The sequence below is a fragment of the Bos javanicus genome, chromosome 21 (assembly GCF_032452875.1).
Source record: "Bos javanicus breed banteng chromosome 21, ARS-OSU_banteng_1.0, whole genome shotgun sequence".
NCBI classification, from domain to species: domain Eukaryota; kingdom Metazoa; phylum Chordata; class Mammalia; order Artiodactyla; family Bovidae; genus Bos; species Bos javanicus.
Window position 1 is genome coordinate 29,113,823 of NC_083888.1, and position 16,237 is coordinate 29,130,059.

The following is a 16,237-nucleotide window of genomic DNA, read 5'->3' on the forward strand; positions in this document are numbered from 1 at the left end:
TACTAAAGAGGCTATCTTTGCTCCATTGTATATTCTTGCCTCCTTTTAAAAAAATAAGGTACCCATAGGTGAGTGGATTTATCTCTGGGCTCTCTATCTTGTTCCATTGGTCTATATTTCTGTTTTGTGCCAAACTGTCTTGATGACTGTAGCTTTGTAGTATAATCTGAAGTCAGGAAGGTTGATTTCTCCAGCTCCATTCTTCTTTTTCAAGACTGCTTTGGCTATTTAGGGTCTCGTGTTTCCATATGAATTGTGAAGTTTTTGGTTCTAGTTCTGTGAAAAATGCCATTAGTAATTTGATGGGGACCACACTGAATCTGTAGATTGTAATTGGTAGTATTGCCACTTTTCACAATATTGATTCTTTCTACCCAGGAACATGGAATATCTCTCCATCTGTTTATGTTGTCTTTGGTTTATTGCATCAGTGTCTTATAATTTTCCATATACAGTTCTATGTTTCCTTAGGTAGGTTTATTCCCAGATATTTTATTCTTTTTTATTGCAATGGTGAATGGAATTGATTCCTTAATTTCTCTTTTGGATTTTTCATTGTTAGTATACAGAAATGTAAGTGATTTCTGTGTATTGACCGTGTATCTCATGACTTTGCTGAATTCACTGATCAGCTCTAGTAATATTCTGATAGTTTCTTTTGGGTTTTCTATGTATAGTATCATGTCATCTGCAAACAGTGAGAGTTTTACTTCTTTTTTTCCAATCTGGATTCTTTTTCTTTTTCTTCTCTGATTCTCATAGTGAGGACTTCCAAAACTATGTTGAATAACAGTGGTGAGATTAGACACCCTTGTCTTGTTCCTGATCTTAGAGAGAATGCTTTTAGTTTTTCACCACTGAGAATGTTTGTTGTGGGCTTATCATATATGGCCTTTACTATGTTGAGGTAGGTTCCTTCTATGTCCATTTTTTTGAAGTGTTTTTTAATCATAAATGGATGCTTAATATTATTGAAGGCTTTTTATGCATCTATTGAATGATCATATGGTTTTTTATCTTTCAATTTGTTAATATGGTATATCATATTGATTCATTTGTGTATATTGAAGAACCCTTGCATCCCTGGAATAAACCTGACTTGATCATGGTACATCAGCTTTTTAATGTGTTGTTAAATTCTGTTTGCTAGAATTTTGTTGAGGATTTTTACATCTATGTTCATCAGTGATACTGGACTGTAATTTTCTTCTTTTGTGTTGTCTTTGTCTGGTTTTGGTATCGGGGTGATTGTGGCCTCATACAATGAGTTTGGAAATGTTCCTTCCTCTGCAGTTTTTTGGAAGAGTTTCAGAAAAATAGTCATTAGCTCTTCTCTGAATGTTTGACAGAATTTTCCTATCAAGTCATCTTGCCCTGGGCTTTAGTTTTTTGGGGGAGATTTCTGATCACAGTTTCGATTTCAGCATTTGTAATTCACTTCTTCATAATATCTATTTCTTCTTGGTTCAGTCTTGGGAAGTTGAACTTTTCTACGAATCTGTCCGTTTCCTCTATGTTGTCCATTTTATTAGCATGTAGTTGCTCATAATATTTTTTTATGATCCTTTGTGTTTCTATGTTATCTGTTGTAACCTCTTCTTTTCCATTTCTAATTTTATTTTATTTTTCTCCCTTTTCTTCTTGATGAGTCTGGTTAGTGGTTTGTCGATTTTATTTATCTTCTCAAAGAACCAGCTTTTAGTTTTATTAATCTTTGCTATGTTTCCTACATTTATTTGTCATTTATTTCTGCTCTGATCTTTACGATTTCTTTCCCTCTGTTGACTTTGGGGTTTTTTTTTTTTTTTTTTTGTTCTTCTTTTTCCAGCTGCTTTTAAGACGTAGAGTTAGGTTGTCTATTTGATGCTTTTCTTATTTCTTGAGGTAGGACTGTATTGCTAAAAACTTTCCTCTTAGAACTGCTTTTGCTAAATCCCGTCGTGTTTTCATTGTCATTAGTTTCTAGGAATCTTTTGATTTCCCTTCTTCTTTCTTCAGTAACTTCTTTGTTATTTAGTAGTATATTATTTAATCTCCATGAGTTAGTGTTTTTTGCAGATTTTCCCCCCTGCAGTTGATATCTAGTCTCATAGCATTGTTATCAGAAAAAATGCTTGATATGATTTCAATTTTCTTAAATTTACTGAAGCATGATTTGTGGTCCAAGATGCGGTCTATCCTGGAGAATGATCTATGTGCACTTAAGAAGAAAACGTATTCTTCCTTTATTTTGATGGAAAGCCTGAAGATATCGATCAGGTCCATTTGGTCTAATGTTTCATTTAAGGTTTGTGTTTCCTTATTGATTCCCTTTTGATGATTTGTCCATTGGTGTAAGAGGGGATGTTAAAGTCCTCTACTAGTATTGTGTTACTCTCAATTTCCCCTCTTATACCTGTTAGCGTTTGCCTTATGTACTGAGGTGCTCCTATGTTGGGTGCATAAATATTTACAATTGTAATGTCTTCTTGGATTGATCCCTTGATCGTTATGTAGTGTCCTTCTTTATCTCACAATATTCTTTATTTTAAAGTCTATTTTGTCTGAAATAACGATTGCCACTCTGGCTTTCTTCTGATTTCCATTCACATGGAATATCTTTTCCCATCCTTTTACTTTCAGTCTGTATGTGTCTCAAGGTCTGAAGTGGGGCTCTTGTAGGCAGTGTATATATATGGGTCTTGCTTTTGTATCCATTCAGTCAGTCTGTGTCTTTTGGCTGGTGCATTTAATCCATTTACATTTAAGGTAATTATTGATATATCTATTCCTATTGTGGAGAAGGAAATGGCAACCCACTCCAGGATTCTTGCCTGGGAAATTCCATGGACAGAGGAGCCTGGCAGACTGTAGTCCATGGGATCACAAAGAGTCAGATGCAACTGAGTGACTAAATAGCATATTCTTATTGGCATTATCCTAATCATTTGGGGTTTGTTTTTGTCATTTTTTCCTTTCTCTTATGTTTACTGGCTATGTAAGTCCTTTTAGTATTTGTTGTAAGGCTGGTTTGGTGGTGCTAAATTCTCTTAACTTTTGATTGTGAAGCTTTTGATTTATTCATCAATTTTGAATGAGATTTTTGCCAGGTATAGTAATATTAGCTGTAGATTTTTTTTTTTCAGTACTTTAAATATATCCTGCCATTCCCTTCTGGCCTGCAGAATTTCTGCTGAAAGAGCCACTGTTAATCCTATGGGTTTGCCCCTGTGTGTTACTTGTTGCCTTTCCCTTGCTGCTTTCGATGTTCTTTCTTTGTGCTTAATCTCTGGTAGCTTGATTAATATGTGTCTTGATGTGCTTCTCTTTGGGATTATCCTATAAGGGACTCTCTGCACTTGTTGGACTTGACTGTTTTCTTTTCCATATTGGGGAAGTTTTCAACTATAATTTCTTCAAAAGTGTTCTCAGTGCCTTTCTTTTCTTCTTCTTATTCTTCTGGGGCCCCTATAACTCAAATGGTGGTGCATTTAATATTGTCCCAAAGGTCTCTGAGGCTCTCCTCAATTCTTTTAATTCTTTTTCCTTTATTCTGCTCTTCAGCAGTTATTTCCACCATTCTATCTTCCAGCTCACTTATTCATTCTTCTGCCTCAGTTATTCTGCTACTGGTTCCTTCTTGAGTATTTTTAATTTCAGTAATTGTGGTATTCATCTATATTTGCTTATTCTTAATTTCTTCTATGTCTTCGGTGATTGTATTAACTGTGTTAATTGTATCTTGGATTTTCTCCATTCTATTTTCAAGTCTTTGGAGCATCTTTACTATCATTATTCTGAATTCTCTTTCAGGCAGACTGCTTATTTCCTCTTCACTGATTTGGCCTTGTGAGTTTCTACCTTGTTCTCATTTGTGCTGTATTTCTCTTTTTTTCCTTTTTTTTTTCCCTAACTTGCTTCACTTGAGGTCTCCTTTTCTCAGGCTTTAGGGTTGTATTCCTTCTTCCTTTTGGTTTTTGCCCTTTGAGGGAAAAGTTGGTTGAGTAATTTGTGTTGACTTCTTGTTAGGGGTGACTTGTGCCTATGTTCTAGTGGGAGGAGATCAAGTAGATCAGGTAGGTAATTACAGAAATGTTGGGATATATACACACACTTCCACACACATAGTTATAACCAAAGTATTCTAAAGAAGAGTACAGGAGATTGACCTGGTGAGCAGGAGAAACCAAAAGTGATATTGACTAACTAAAAGCCGAGCTAACTAACGCTCAATCTGGAAAACTGGGCCTGAGCAGAGTACCACCTGAGGAATATAGCAAAGAGAGCTCAACAATTTAACTTACTTGGTGAAAGAAGAAAGTGTGTAGGAAAAAAGGGAGAAGAAAAAAAGAGAAAAATAAAAAAAAGAGGAGAGGGAGAGGAAAGAGAAAAGGAAGGGGTGGAAAAGAGGGTTAAAAAGAGAGAGAAGAGAAAAAATAGAAAAGCAAAGATAAATGGTTGTATGTAAGAAAGATTCATATATATTTAGGAATAGCTACAGCCGGTAAAGAATTATAAAGAAAAGCAGTTGAATATATCAAAAAACAAAATCAGAAACATCACCAAAAGAAAAAAAGGTGAAAAAGAAAAAAAAATCTTAAAATGATTTTTTTTTTTAATGAGAAAAACAAAGAGGAAAAGAACACCTCTTTCCAGATGTGGAAAACCACAGCACCACAAAAGGCTAATATGAAGGTAGAAATATGTAGGGGGAATAAACAGTGGATTTATAAGAAAAAAAAAAGTTCTCAAGGTCATAGTTCTTGGTTGCGGAGTCTGCTCCCATAGATGGGGTTGGATTAGTGTCCTGTTGTATTTTCCTGGTTGGGGGTGCTTGTGCCTGTGTTCTGGTTGATGGAGCTGGATTTCATCTCTCTGAAGGGTGGTGCAGTGTCCAATAGTAGGTTTTGGAGTGTCTATGGGTTCACTATGTCTTCGGGCGGTACTTCTGGCTTTGGCAGTGTTAGATATGTCTATTTCCGCAACCGTGTCAAACTGGCCCTCTCAACATAGCTTCACTGCTGAACTGGAAGATTTTTTTACATATTTGAATTACACATGCTACTGACTGTGTCCCCCTAAAGTTCACATGCTGAAATCCTAACCTCCATAGTGATGGTTATTTGGAGGTGAGCGCCTTAGGTGGTGATTAGGTTATAGAGGGAGCCTCAAGAATGGGATTAGTGCCCTTATAAAAGGAACCCTAGAGAGATCTCCTGTCCCTTTTGCCATGCGAGGACACAGCCTGAAGACACTTGTCTATGAACCAGGAAGCAGGTCCTCACCAGACAGAGTCTGCCAACCCATTGATCTTGAGCCCTTAGTCTCCCAACTTTGAGAAATAAATGTCTGTTGTTTATAAGCCACCTGGTCTATGGCATTCTGTTACAATAGTCGGAATGGACTAAGACACCATGATTATAAATAATACACTGTAACTGCTAAGTCACTTCAGTCATGTCCGACTCTATACGACCCCATAGATGGCAGCCCACCAGGCTTCCCCATCCCTGGTATTCTCCAGGCAAGAACACTGGAGTGGATTGCCATTTCCTTCTCCAATGCATGAAAGTGAAAAGTGAAAGTGAAGTCTCTCAGTAGTGTCTGACTCTTAGCGATCCATGGACTGCAGCCTGCCAGGTTCCCCCGTCCATGTGATTTTCCAGGCAAGAGTACTGGAGTGGGGTGCCACTGCCTTCTCCAATACACTGTAAACTCAATACCATTATAAACATAATTATTGTTTTTCTATTTAAATCATTAAATATAGGTTCTCATCAACTGCAATTTGCTGTCCTACCTGATTTTAGGGATGGAGCAGATCTGAGTGATACACAGATGCCCATACTTGCACTGACCTTACCATAACTGCAAGTTCCTCATGGAAAGCACTGAATTTTCCAATTGTTTTTTTGTGTGTGTCTAAGCCTAGAGCTCTCAGTAAATCATGGAGAATGCTGCAGGGTTCAGTAAATGCTCATGCTAAAAAGCAGAGTGGAAAATCCCAACCTTTTTAAGTCAGTACAGTAATAAAGCAGCTTCCTTCTAGGTTGCCAGTATTTCTGGGCTTACCCACAAGGTCCCATTCTCCATTTGGGATATAGCCGCTGATGTCTGCCTCCTGCATTTGCAGATCCAAGGACCATCCTCCATAAGACCAGGACCCAAACTTCAGTTTGCACTGCTGCACATCAAAGGGGAACCAGCGCACGTCGATGTAGCAGGAGCTCTTAAAGATGCCTACATGGGCAATAAGACAGACCAAGACCTGTGTTACAGACACACAGCTGTTGGTGGGAATGCAAATTGGTGCAGCCACTATGGAAACAGTACAGAGGCTCCTCAAAAAATTATAAATAGAACTAAATATGATCTTGTAATCCCACTCCTGCATATGCATTCAAAGGAAACAAAATCGGTATCTTAAAGAGCTATCTGGAAAAAAAAAAAAAAAAAGCTATCTGCACCCATATTCACTGCAGCATTACTCACAACAGTCAAGACATAAAAACAACTTAAGTGTTTGTTGATGGATAAATAGATAAAATAAAAAATATATTTATCTATAATTAAATTTATATGGATTATATGCAATATAATATATCCCTGATGATTATTATTATTCGGCCTTTAAAAAGATGAAAATCTTGCCATTTGCAACAACATGGATGAACCTGGAGGACCTTATGCTAAGTGAAATAAGTCAGACACAGAAAGACACTTCCTGTATAATATCATTTACGTGAAGAATTTGAAAAAAATAAATTTGAACTCAGAAACAGAGAGCAGAATAGTGATTGCCAAGGGCTGGAGGGTGGCAGAAATGGGGGAGAAGTTGATCAAAGGGTACAAACTTTCAGTTGTAAGAGGAGGATTCACTGTGAGGATCTAATATATAGCACCATGACTATAGTTAAAATTTCAAGTATGCCTAAAATTAACTATGTGAGGTGAGGGGTATGTTAATTAATCTGATCGTTGAAATAAATGGTTTCACAACATGTATGCATGTGTGTGTGTATGCATGTGTAAACATATCATACACACACACACACTTACATATAAGTGCATTCATGCTAAGTCACTTCAATTGTGTCTAACTCTTTGCGACTCTATAGATTGTAGCCTGCCAGGCTCCTCTGTCCATGGGATTCTGGAGTGGGTTGCCATGCCCTCCTCCAAGGGATCTTCCCAACCCAGGGATCGAACCCATGTATATATATACATATATATGTGACACAGATATATATATCATATATACACACACATATGTATATGTATATATGTGTGAATGTATATATGATATATACATTTGTCAACTACACCTCGATAATGCTGGAAAAAAAACGCACAGCAATTCCCTGGTCTTCTATTCTGAGAGATTTCTGTGCAAAAAATTAAATGTTCTGTAAACTTTCTCATGCCAAGCACGTGCATCTCCAAATTCTAAACAGTGAGGGACATGTAAAGAATGTTAAAAAATCCAATACAAGCTGATAAAAATAATGAAGTGCTTAGAAACAGACTCTGAAAGCTGTGTGTGTGTGTGTGTGTGTGTGTTTGGTGAGGAGTGGAAGGAGCATTTTCTTTATATTAAAAATTGAGGAAATATTTGGTTTATCTAGAAATATATGTGGAAGATAATTTTAACTCGCTTGACTTCTAGATTATAAACAGAACAAAAATAACAGGTTTTAGATGAGGAGGTAGTGTTTGGACAAAAATTAGTTTCCACTGAAAAGGACAGGACAAGTTGGCAGGGAGTTTCCTAGCACGTCACTGAGATAAGCCCACTCCAGTGGGCTTTTATGCCCTTTTATGCCCAAGTGCTCCCTGCTGTCCAGAGAAGGACCAGAAGGCAGTGATGGCACAAATAGCTAAGGGTCCCAGTGTTCTCAGGGACAGGGCAGTGCTCTATAAATCTGCTGCTGCTACTGCTAATAGCAGTCACTTCAGTCGTGTCCGACTCTGTGCGACCCCATAGACGGCAGCCCACTAGGCTCCTCTATCCCTGGGATTCTTCAGGCAAGAATACTGGAGTGGGTTGCCATTTCCTTCTCCAATGCACCAAAGTGAAAAGTGAAAGTGAAGTCGCTCAGTCGTGCCCGACTCTTAGCGACCCCATGGTCTGGAGCCTACCAGGCTCCTCCATCCATGGGATTTTCCAGGCAAGAGTACTGGAGTGGAGTGCCATTGCCTTCTCCGAATTAGAGAAAGGAAATGCCTCAAAACTCAGAGCATAGCTGAAAAAAACAAGTGAGTGGAGGAAGGGACTCAGGGACCCCTTCACCCACAACCAAACTGTGAAAGGATAATAGATTTCCTGTCTCCTCAAGTCTCTTTAAATGGGATTTGCAGCATCACATCCAATGTCTGCAGGAATCTGGAAGTCATTACAGACACTGCCCTCATTATTGGGCTAGATCCCCTGAAACCCTCATTGCCGGTAGAAAATGAACTCTGTAGCTGTAATATTCCATTTCTATGAAATGACCAGAAAAAGAGACTCTCTAGAGACAGTAAGCAGGTCAGTGGTTGCCGGCGGCTGGCAGTGAAGGTGGGGATTAACTGCAAACAGGCAAAAGGGATCTTTAGGGGGGTGATGGCAAATGTTCTAGAACTAGATTGTAGTCGTGGTCCTAAAACTCTGTCAATTTACTAAATATCATTGAATCATCTACCTAAAATGGGTCAGTTGTATGATATCTAATTTATAATACGTATCAATAATGTAATTTATAATACCTCAATAATGCTGTTAAAAAATAAAACTGTGACGGGAAAAAAAGTCATTTCATAACCAAGTCTATTTCAAAGCTTCCACTTGAAACACCTTTTGCCTGTTCAGTTGCTAGAGCAGAGCAGCTTCCCAGACAGGTCTATGTGACCCCAGGTAAAGGCTTGCTGCCCAAACCAGACTGCCCCACACTCTCCAGCCAGGGTAGGGGAGACTCCCACAGTCAAAGCTCAGTGTGCCCTCCTGATGGACTCCAGGGGCCGTGGAGGCTGGGACACAGGCACGGGGCCCAGAGGGGCTGGCGTACAGAGGACTCGTGGGTCAGGAGTGCTGCTCCTGTGGCTGAAAATGACCCCAACCTTCAATACAACCCACAGCCCCATATTCTTCTACATGGATGACTGCTGGAGATCATTTTCCACAATAGCCCTCATGATAAAAGATACAGCTTCTAGGTCTGCTGTAAAAGAGTGTACAGTGATGGAAGACCCTCTCCGAGCTCTGTGTTAGGAAGAAGGTTTGCAAGGCCTGAGGGAGGCGAGGAGGGGTTGAGGAAGAAGCAAGAAAGCACAAGCTGTAAGACAGAAAACCTGAAAGTCTGAAGTCCTTCCATCTCCGCAGACAACAGTGGATGGTGTCTGCTTATGACCGGTTCAGTCCCTCACACGTTTGTTTACCTCCACGTGGGCCAGGCTCCTGGTTGATGAGTGGTGGTTCTAATAGGAATAAACACAGCTCCTTCTTTTGGGGTGCTTATCCTCTGTTAACCCGGAACAGCACAAAAACCACCACCCAGTAGGCAAAGCCAGCTCTACTGTGAGCGCTGTGTGTGTGTATATATGTGTGTGTGTGTGTGCAATATGTAGAGTGTGTAGTGTGTGGTATGCTTTTGTGTAATGTGTCTATTTGTGTGGTGTGGTGTGTGTATGTATGCGGATGGTGGGTAATGTGTATTCATGTGGGGTGTGTGTGTGTGTTATGCAGTATGTGTGTGTGGTATGTGGGCTGGTAGTGAGGTGGGAGGTGGCTGCAGGCTGCCTGGGAGCAGGAAGTTAAACAAACAGTTGCAGTAGGGGAAATAACTCTGGGAAAGAACATGTGAAAAACCATCCAGAAGGTTTTTTAAAAATCTGTTAGTATCTCAAGGCCATGAAGCCCAAGTCTCCCACCACATGGCTACTCATGAGTGGCCCAGGGCCCTGCGAACTGATAGGAATGATGGGCTGGTGAGAGGAGATTCAATCCAAGGAAGCAGTTATCCATCAGCTGTCTGAGAAGAAGAGACACGCTTTCAGGAAGAAACCATCAGATCTCACCTCTAAGATGTGAGAAACCATCAGATCTCACCAGCAAGATGTGCTGGGCTTTACTGTGCACACTCAAGAAGCCAGCCCAGCAAGGTCAACACCTGGAGGGCAGCACCTGCCCAGGTATCCAGTGCAGTGGGAAAGAAAATTGGGGTTGTAAGGGAAGAAATGGCCAAGGGATTAGCTTGCAGATTGTAAGGAGGATGGAAGTGACCTAACAAAGGAGACTTGTTTCAGTTGTGAAAGAAATTTAGAGAACACAAGACAGACAAAAAGGACAGAGGGCATGTGTTGGCAAAGACAGCTTGAGCCATGATCCCAAGACCAAAAAAAAAAAAAAAAACCCCAGGAAGACAGCATTGCCACATTCAGGGAATATACAGGGGCGTGGAGGAGAAGAAGGCAAAAGCAGCAGGCATGTGTGATAGCTAAGGATGCCCAGAGCACAGAGCTAGCTGCTGCCCCTGGGGGCACCACTGGGCACCCCAACCTCCTTTCACACTGTCTAAATGCAGGGGACAAAGGGAGTGGTGCTTACCTGGAGGGAGGTACTGGCAGTGCCCAGAAGAATTCACTAACACATTGGTGTGGAACGTAGCATCAAACCGTTCATCAGCACTAGAAACAAGAGAAGGATCCATGAACCAAGCCGGCCAGACAGTGGGTTCCCCATGCCCTTGGGGTGGTTGTTCCCATGGTCTGAGAAGTTCTGAGAAAGGCTGTTGCTTTCAGGTGGGGCAGCTGGCAGCAGTGCGAGAGCCCCATGTGGGGCTGACCTGGAAGGTCTTCCCAGAGGACAGGGGGATGGGGCCAATGCCCTCCTCCATTTCACAGGGATGCTGATTTTTTCCATATGCATGTAAAACAAAGCTCTTAGCAAAAATGAAACCTGAAGACAACTTAGGAGGTCATTACAGATGAGACATTTCAATCTATCTACAGGAGACAAGAGTGTAGGGAGGTGGGGGAGCAAAGTGCCTCTCTATCAGCCCAGAAGAGTGGGATTTGGACCCACTGTATTCAAGGCTCTAGTTTCAGCCCCATGAATGGGTCCAAAGCTCAGACGGTGCTTGATAAATCCATCTTGAGTGACTGAGGCTGCAGGTGCCCAGGGGAGCTGGGCAGCCTTTAGGGGTACCAGGCTCCAGGACTGGTGATGACAGGTGGAGAAAACAGAATCAGGTTCAAGTGAAGATAAATGCACCCCAGCCGCACCCCTAACCATGCTCAGAACCTCCTCCAGACAGCAGTGACCAACCTGGTTAAAGAAGGCACACAAAACAGGAAGGAAAAAATTATTAAGACCCAGAGCCCTTAACCAGGTCTTTCACTTTCTGTGTTCTGACACTTTGACATCTGGGGCCTTGCTGACCCTGGAGGGACTGTCCCCATCACCCCACTGCCCCAGATTAGCCAATTCCTGGAGATAGCAAACAACTCAATCAAATGAAAACCAACTAATCCAGAGCCCACACCCCAACTAGCTCCTTTATGGAGCTCTTATCTCCTGGCCACCATCCACCCACCCTAATCACCCCAGGGGTAGACACCAGACAAATAGCAACAAGCCATATGCATCAGAGCCTGCTGAAAGCATTCCAAGTTCTAGCCATGCTTACCTTGCCTCACTGCTTCCCTGTGGAAACCACAATAAAGGCTTTTGAGCACGTCTTCTCCCCAAGCCCTCTGCCTTCTGATTGACTCTGGTGCTTCCCTGTGTGGCCCTGTGTGGCGAGCAAGCCTCCTGTTTCTAGGGAACTGTGAGTATCTAATAAACTTCCTTCCTTCATTACTTCTGTGTCTGCATCTTACCATACCTGATTAAAACATATCCTTAAAATAACTGCCCTCAGTTCAGTTCAGTTTAGTCGCTCAGTCATGTCCAACTCTTCGCGACCCCATGAATTGCAGCACGCCAGGCCTCCCTGTCCATCACCAACTCCCGGAGTTCACTCAAACTCACGTCCATTGAGTTGGTGATGCCATCCAGCCATCTCATGCTCTGTCGTCCCCTTTTCCTCCCGCCGCCAATCCCTCCCAGCATCAGAGTCTTTTGCAATGAGTTAACTCTTCACATCCTGCCCTATGTGTGAATAAAAACTAAACGGCCTTAAGAAAATGTAGGCAGCCAGTCATGGTACCAGCACCATGAGTTAAATTCCCCTCCTTTTAGCAACTGGAGGACCTCTGCTATGGGCTGCCCATGTCTCCAGAGCCTCTGCAGTCTTTTCTGTCTCCAGCATTCTCTAAAGGGGAAAGTCACCATCACAAGATGTCTGAAGACAGGCTTCATTGTGACACAGTCAAGGATAGAGATAAGAAAGACCCAAGAAGAAACTGACAATGAAAGGAATGAAAAATCCTTTCATTCAAAAATAAATGAAAATCCTTTATTGAAAAGAAAATAAAAAATAAAATCCTTTCAAAAAATAAAAAAAGTAATACCCTCATAAAAATTCAAATGGATACTGCATTTAGAAAAACAGAGGGCAATATGGAAGTTAAATATGATCTATGAAATATATATTTAAAAATGGGTGGGAGGTTTGGCTGGTAAGAATCACTGAGATGAAATAGAAGACAGAAGGGATGAGGGTCTTAAAGTAAAGGCTGAGGAAATTCACTCAACATTAGTGGAGGAAACATCAAGGGAGTGGGAGGGAGAGAAATCACATGGAGAAATTTTAGAGCTGAAGGAAACCCCTAAAGTATGAAGACCAAAAAAAAAAACACGGTGTTTTCAAGAACATTCAGGTGTTTCTTATGTATATTTTCTTGGCCATGGACTTGATCATCAGCTCCAGAAAAATGAGGGTGAACACTAAAGAAGAAGAAACAGACTTTCAGACTAAACTTAAAGATCCAGAAAAGGGATTTTCAGGATGAACTGTGTAGATCAGATACTCTTTGTGACCCCATGAATCGCAGCACGCCAGGCCTCCCTGTCCATCACCAACTCCCAGAGTTCACCCAGACTCACGTCCATTGAGTCAGTGATGCCATCCAGCCATCTCATCCTCTGTCATCCCCTTCTCCTCCTGCCCCCAATCCCTCCCACCATCAGAGTCTTTTCCAATGAGTCAACTCTTCGCATGAGGTGGCCAAAGTACTGGAGTTTCAGCTTTAGCATCATTCCTTCCAAAGAAATCCCGGGGCTGATCTCCTTCAGAATGGACTGGTTGGATCTCCTTGCAGTCCAAGGGACTCTCAAGAGTCTTCTCCAACACCACAGTTCAAAAGCAGCAATTCTTCGGCGCTCAGCCTTCTTCACAGTCCAACTCTCACATCCATACATGACCACAGGAAAAACCATAGCCTTGACTAGACGAACCCTTGTTGGCAAAGTAATGTCTCTGCTTTTGAATATGCTATCTAGGTTGGTCATAACTTTCCTTCCAAGGAATAAGCGTCTTAATTTCATGGCTGCAGTCACCATCTGTAGTGATTTTGGAGCCCAGAAAAATAAAGTCTGACACTGTTTCCACTGTTTCCCCATCTATTTCCCATGACGTGGTGGGACCAGATGCCATGATCTTCGTTTTCTGAATGTTGAGCTTGAAGCCAACTTTTTCACTCTCCACTTTCACTTTCATCAAGAGGCTTTTGAGTTCCTCTTCACTTTCTGCCATAAGGGTCATGTCATCTGCATATCTGAGGTTATTGATATTTCTCCCGGCAATCTTGATTCCAGTTTGTGAACTGTGTAGAGGGTCTAGTAAAAGGGTTGGGGGTCCAAATTACAGCAAGATATGAGGGGTCTCTGAAGAGAGTAAAGTGGATTCAGAGTAATGAACAGAAGAAACAACAAGATGGAAAACACCACAGATTTGATGAAGGACTCATTGTTTTAAAAAATCTTTAATTAAAAAACAGCACCAGAAACTTCAGGAAAAACTGTACAAGCTAGCTTTGGTTTGAAGATAAAAAATGTGATGCTGCTGAAAGGAAGGAGGAGACCAAGCTATGATAAAATGATAATCCTCCTAGATGAAGGTCACATCCACTCCCTCACTTGTACATACATTCAGGGAGAGAGGAAGAAGAAGGCTCAAGATTTAAATATTCTTTGCTTGACAGCAGCCTGTACCCAGGTGTCCTAATAAGATACCAACAGTGACTGGGTGCCAAATAGCTGAGCACGTGGGCCTTCACAAACTCACCCTGGATTTTACCCTGCTTTTTAGATCAGGGTCTCTGGAACTCCAAGATTCTGTGGAGGTGCTTCAGGTTTCTATAAGTGTTTGATTCCAAGTTTCTTTTCCTTGTGTTTCAAAATACAAATAAAAATCCAAACACACTCAAACAACTGTTTTCAAAATCTTAACTCTTCAGACACTCAATGTATTCATTAACATGGCCCGTTTGACTACTTTACCTGGGAAAGTTTAGCTTAAGACTCCTCTTGCCATGAATATTGCATGTATTTGGAACTCTTGGAAATGAGTCATCCAGTAAGATTTCAGGTTTGCAGTATTACTCTATTAAAACAATTCACATTTGATCCTACAATTCCAGCATAGAACCTGCATCTGCCTTGACATCTCTTCCCACCTCTGTAGCAACAAAGGCAGAAAGCACAGTGTGATGCTGGCAGAGCTTTGCTTATTTTAAGCTTGGGTGTCATCCTGTCTAATTTTTATAGTTATAATAAAGACTGTGGGCAACTGTTAGTGATTAATTTTGGATGAAAAACATACACACAGCTCCTTCTTCACGGATTTGAATCAATTTAACTGAAGAGACTCTAGAGATCACAGGGCAAGTAGGTAAAAAGATAAAAATCTGTTACGATTAGCAACAGCTTACCTTTGTGACTCAGTGATTTCTGAATATGGTTCAACCAAAATAGAATACTGAGATAAATGGAACTGTACCACTGTCGTCATTATCAAAATTCATATCTTAATACTCATTGTGGAAGTTTTAGGTTCTTTCCCACAGGCAAATTGATTTTATATGTAAATTATATAAAAGTAATTCTGGTAATAATTATGTGCCAATACCACTTTATCTGTTTTCACCATTAGGGCTGGAGATAAACTTTGTTTGAAAAGGGGTCCTGTGCTGAAATCTGAGTCTGAAAACAGGAAGGGGATGAAAAGTCCCTCTGAAACACGAGTAACCAAAACTATGTCAAGGACCTGAAAGGCGACACCACCAGGAATGTCCAGGACACGTGGCACCACAGCCTTTGTAGGCAGCAGACTCTGGTCACCCTGGAGGCCGGGGGGGCCCATATAACTCATTTTCTTTCTCTGTGCTGGTGTGCATATGAAACCTTCTGTATTAAAGTTTCAGGAACTGGTCAAACATTTGTATTTTTTCTTGACTACTGGAAAACAGGGTGCACCCTCAGAGCTTTTGACAACCCTGGCACATGGCTCTTCACTCCCCTCAAAAACTCTTCTCTCTGGCTGCCGTGGTCCCTGTTCAGCTAGTGATGGATAGATGAGCTGGGCACCCCCACCGAGAGGTGCTCATGGAGAGGGAGGGTTATTTAACCCCAATATTGAAGGTGCGGGTCCTACATCATCAGTCAGAGGACTCCTGGAAGGGCTCTAAAGATGCACAGAAGGCTCAAAAGTGGAAAGGTGAGGGTGTTGCCAGCAGAAAGTGCAGTCTGGTCACACGCCTGGAGATAGACTGGACCAAGGGAGGCTTCACGAAGGTAAGGTGTGGTTGGAGCAGGGGTGAGTGAGATGCTGCCCTAGGCAGCAAGGCAAGTACTACAGGGGCTTGAGAGCAAACCATCAGTGGCTGTGCCTGCAGGACCCAAGGGCCCATCCTTACAGGAGGATTTCAAACTGTGCTTCCAGATGTCCAGCAGCACAGGCAGGCAGAGCCCAGGGGGCACAAGTGAACCCTGGTGGTCTGGGCTAAGATGGCTCCCTCCTCCTCATCCCCAGGGTGTAACACAGTGCCAGATCCGGCCCTGGGAAGTGCTCCTGGCACTGGAAGCAGAGCCCTCCAATCCCAGCTCAGTGCAGTCTCTGCTTATCTCACCTGGCAGCACCGACCCCCACCTCTGAGCAAAAACCCAGGGCCAATACACTGCTGCCAAGAGCACACTGCGGGCTCCTGAGGTGAGGAGTGTCATGAATAGGGTCTCGGGCACCATCAGAACTGTTTCCCCTGAGGTCACATGGTCCTCAAAAGACAGAAAGAGGGAGAGCAGATAAGACAAAAATGATCTTAATTTTCCTAACACAAAAGA

At 41.9% G+C, this 16,237-nt stretch overlaps 1 protein-coding gene across 1 annotated transcript in view; it reads right to left on the reverse strand.

The window, feature by feature from the left end:
• The window catches only part of LOC133234299 (neuronal acetylcholine receptor subunit alpha-7), a 139,615-nt gene that overhangs the window by 16,120 nt on the left and 107,258 nt on the right, over nucleotides 1-16,237 (reverse strand). The window contains exons 5-6 of the mRNA XM_061394662.1: nucleotides 10,562-10,641; nucleotides 6,052-6,219 (exon numbers count right to left, since the gene is read on the reverse strand). Coding sequence (XP_061250646.1) covers nucleotides 6,052-6,219; nucleotides 10,562-10,641 — 248 coding nt within the window. The remainder of the gene's footprint in view (nucleotides 1-6,051; nucleotides 6,220-10,561; nucleotides 10,642-16,237) is intronic.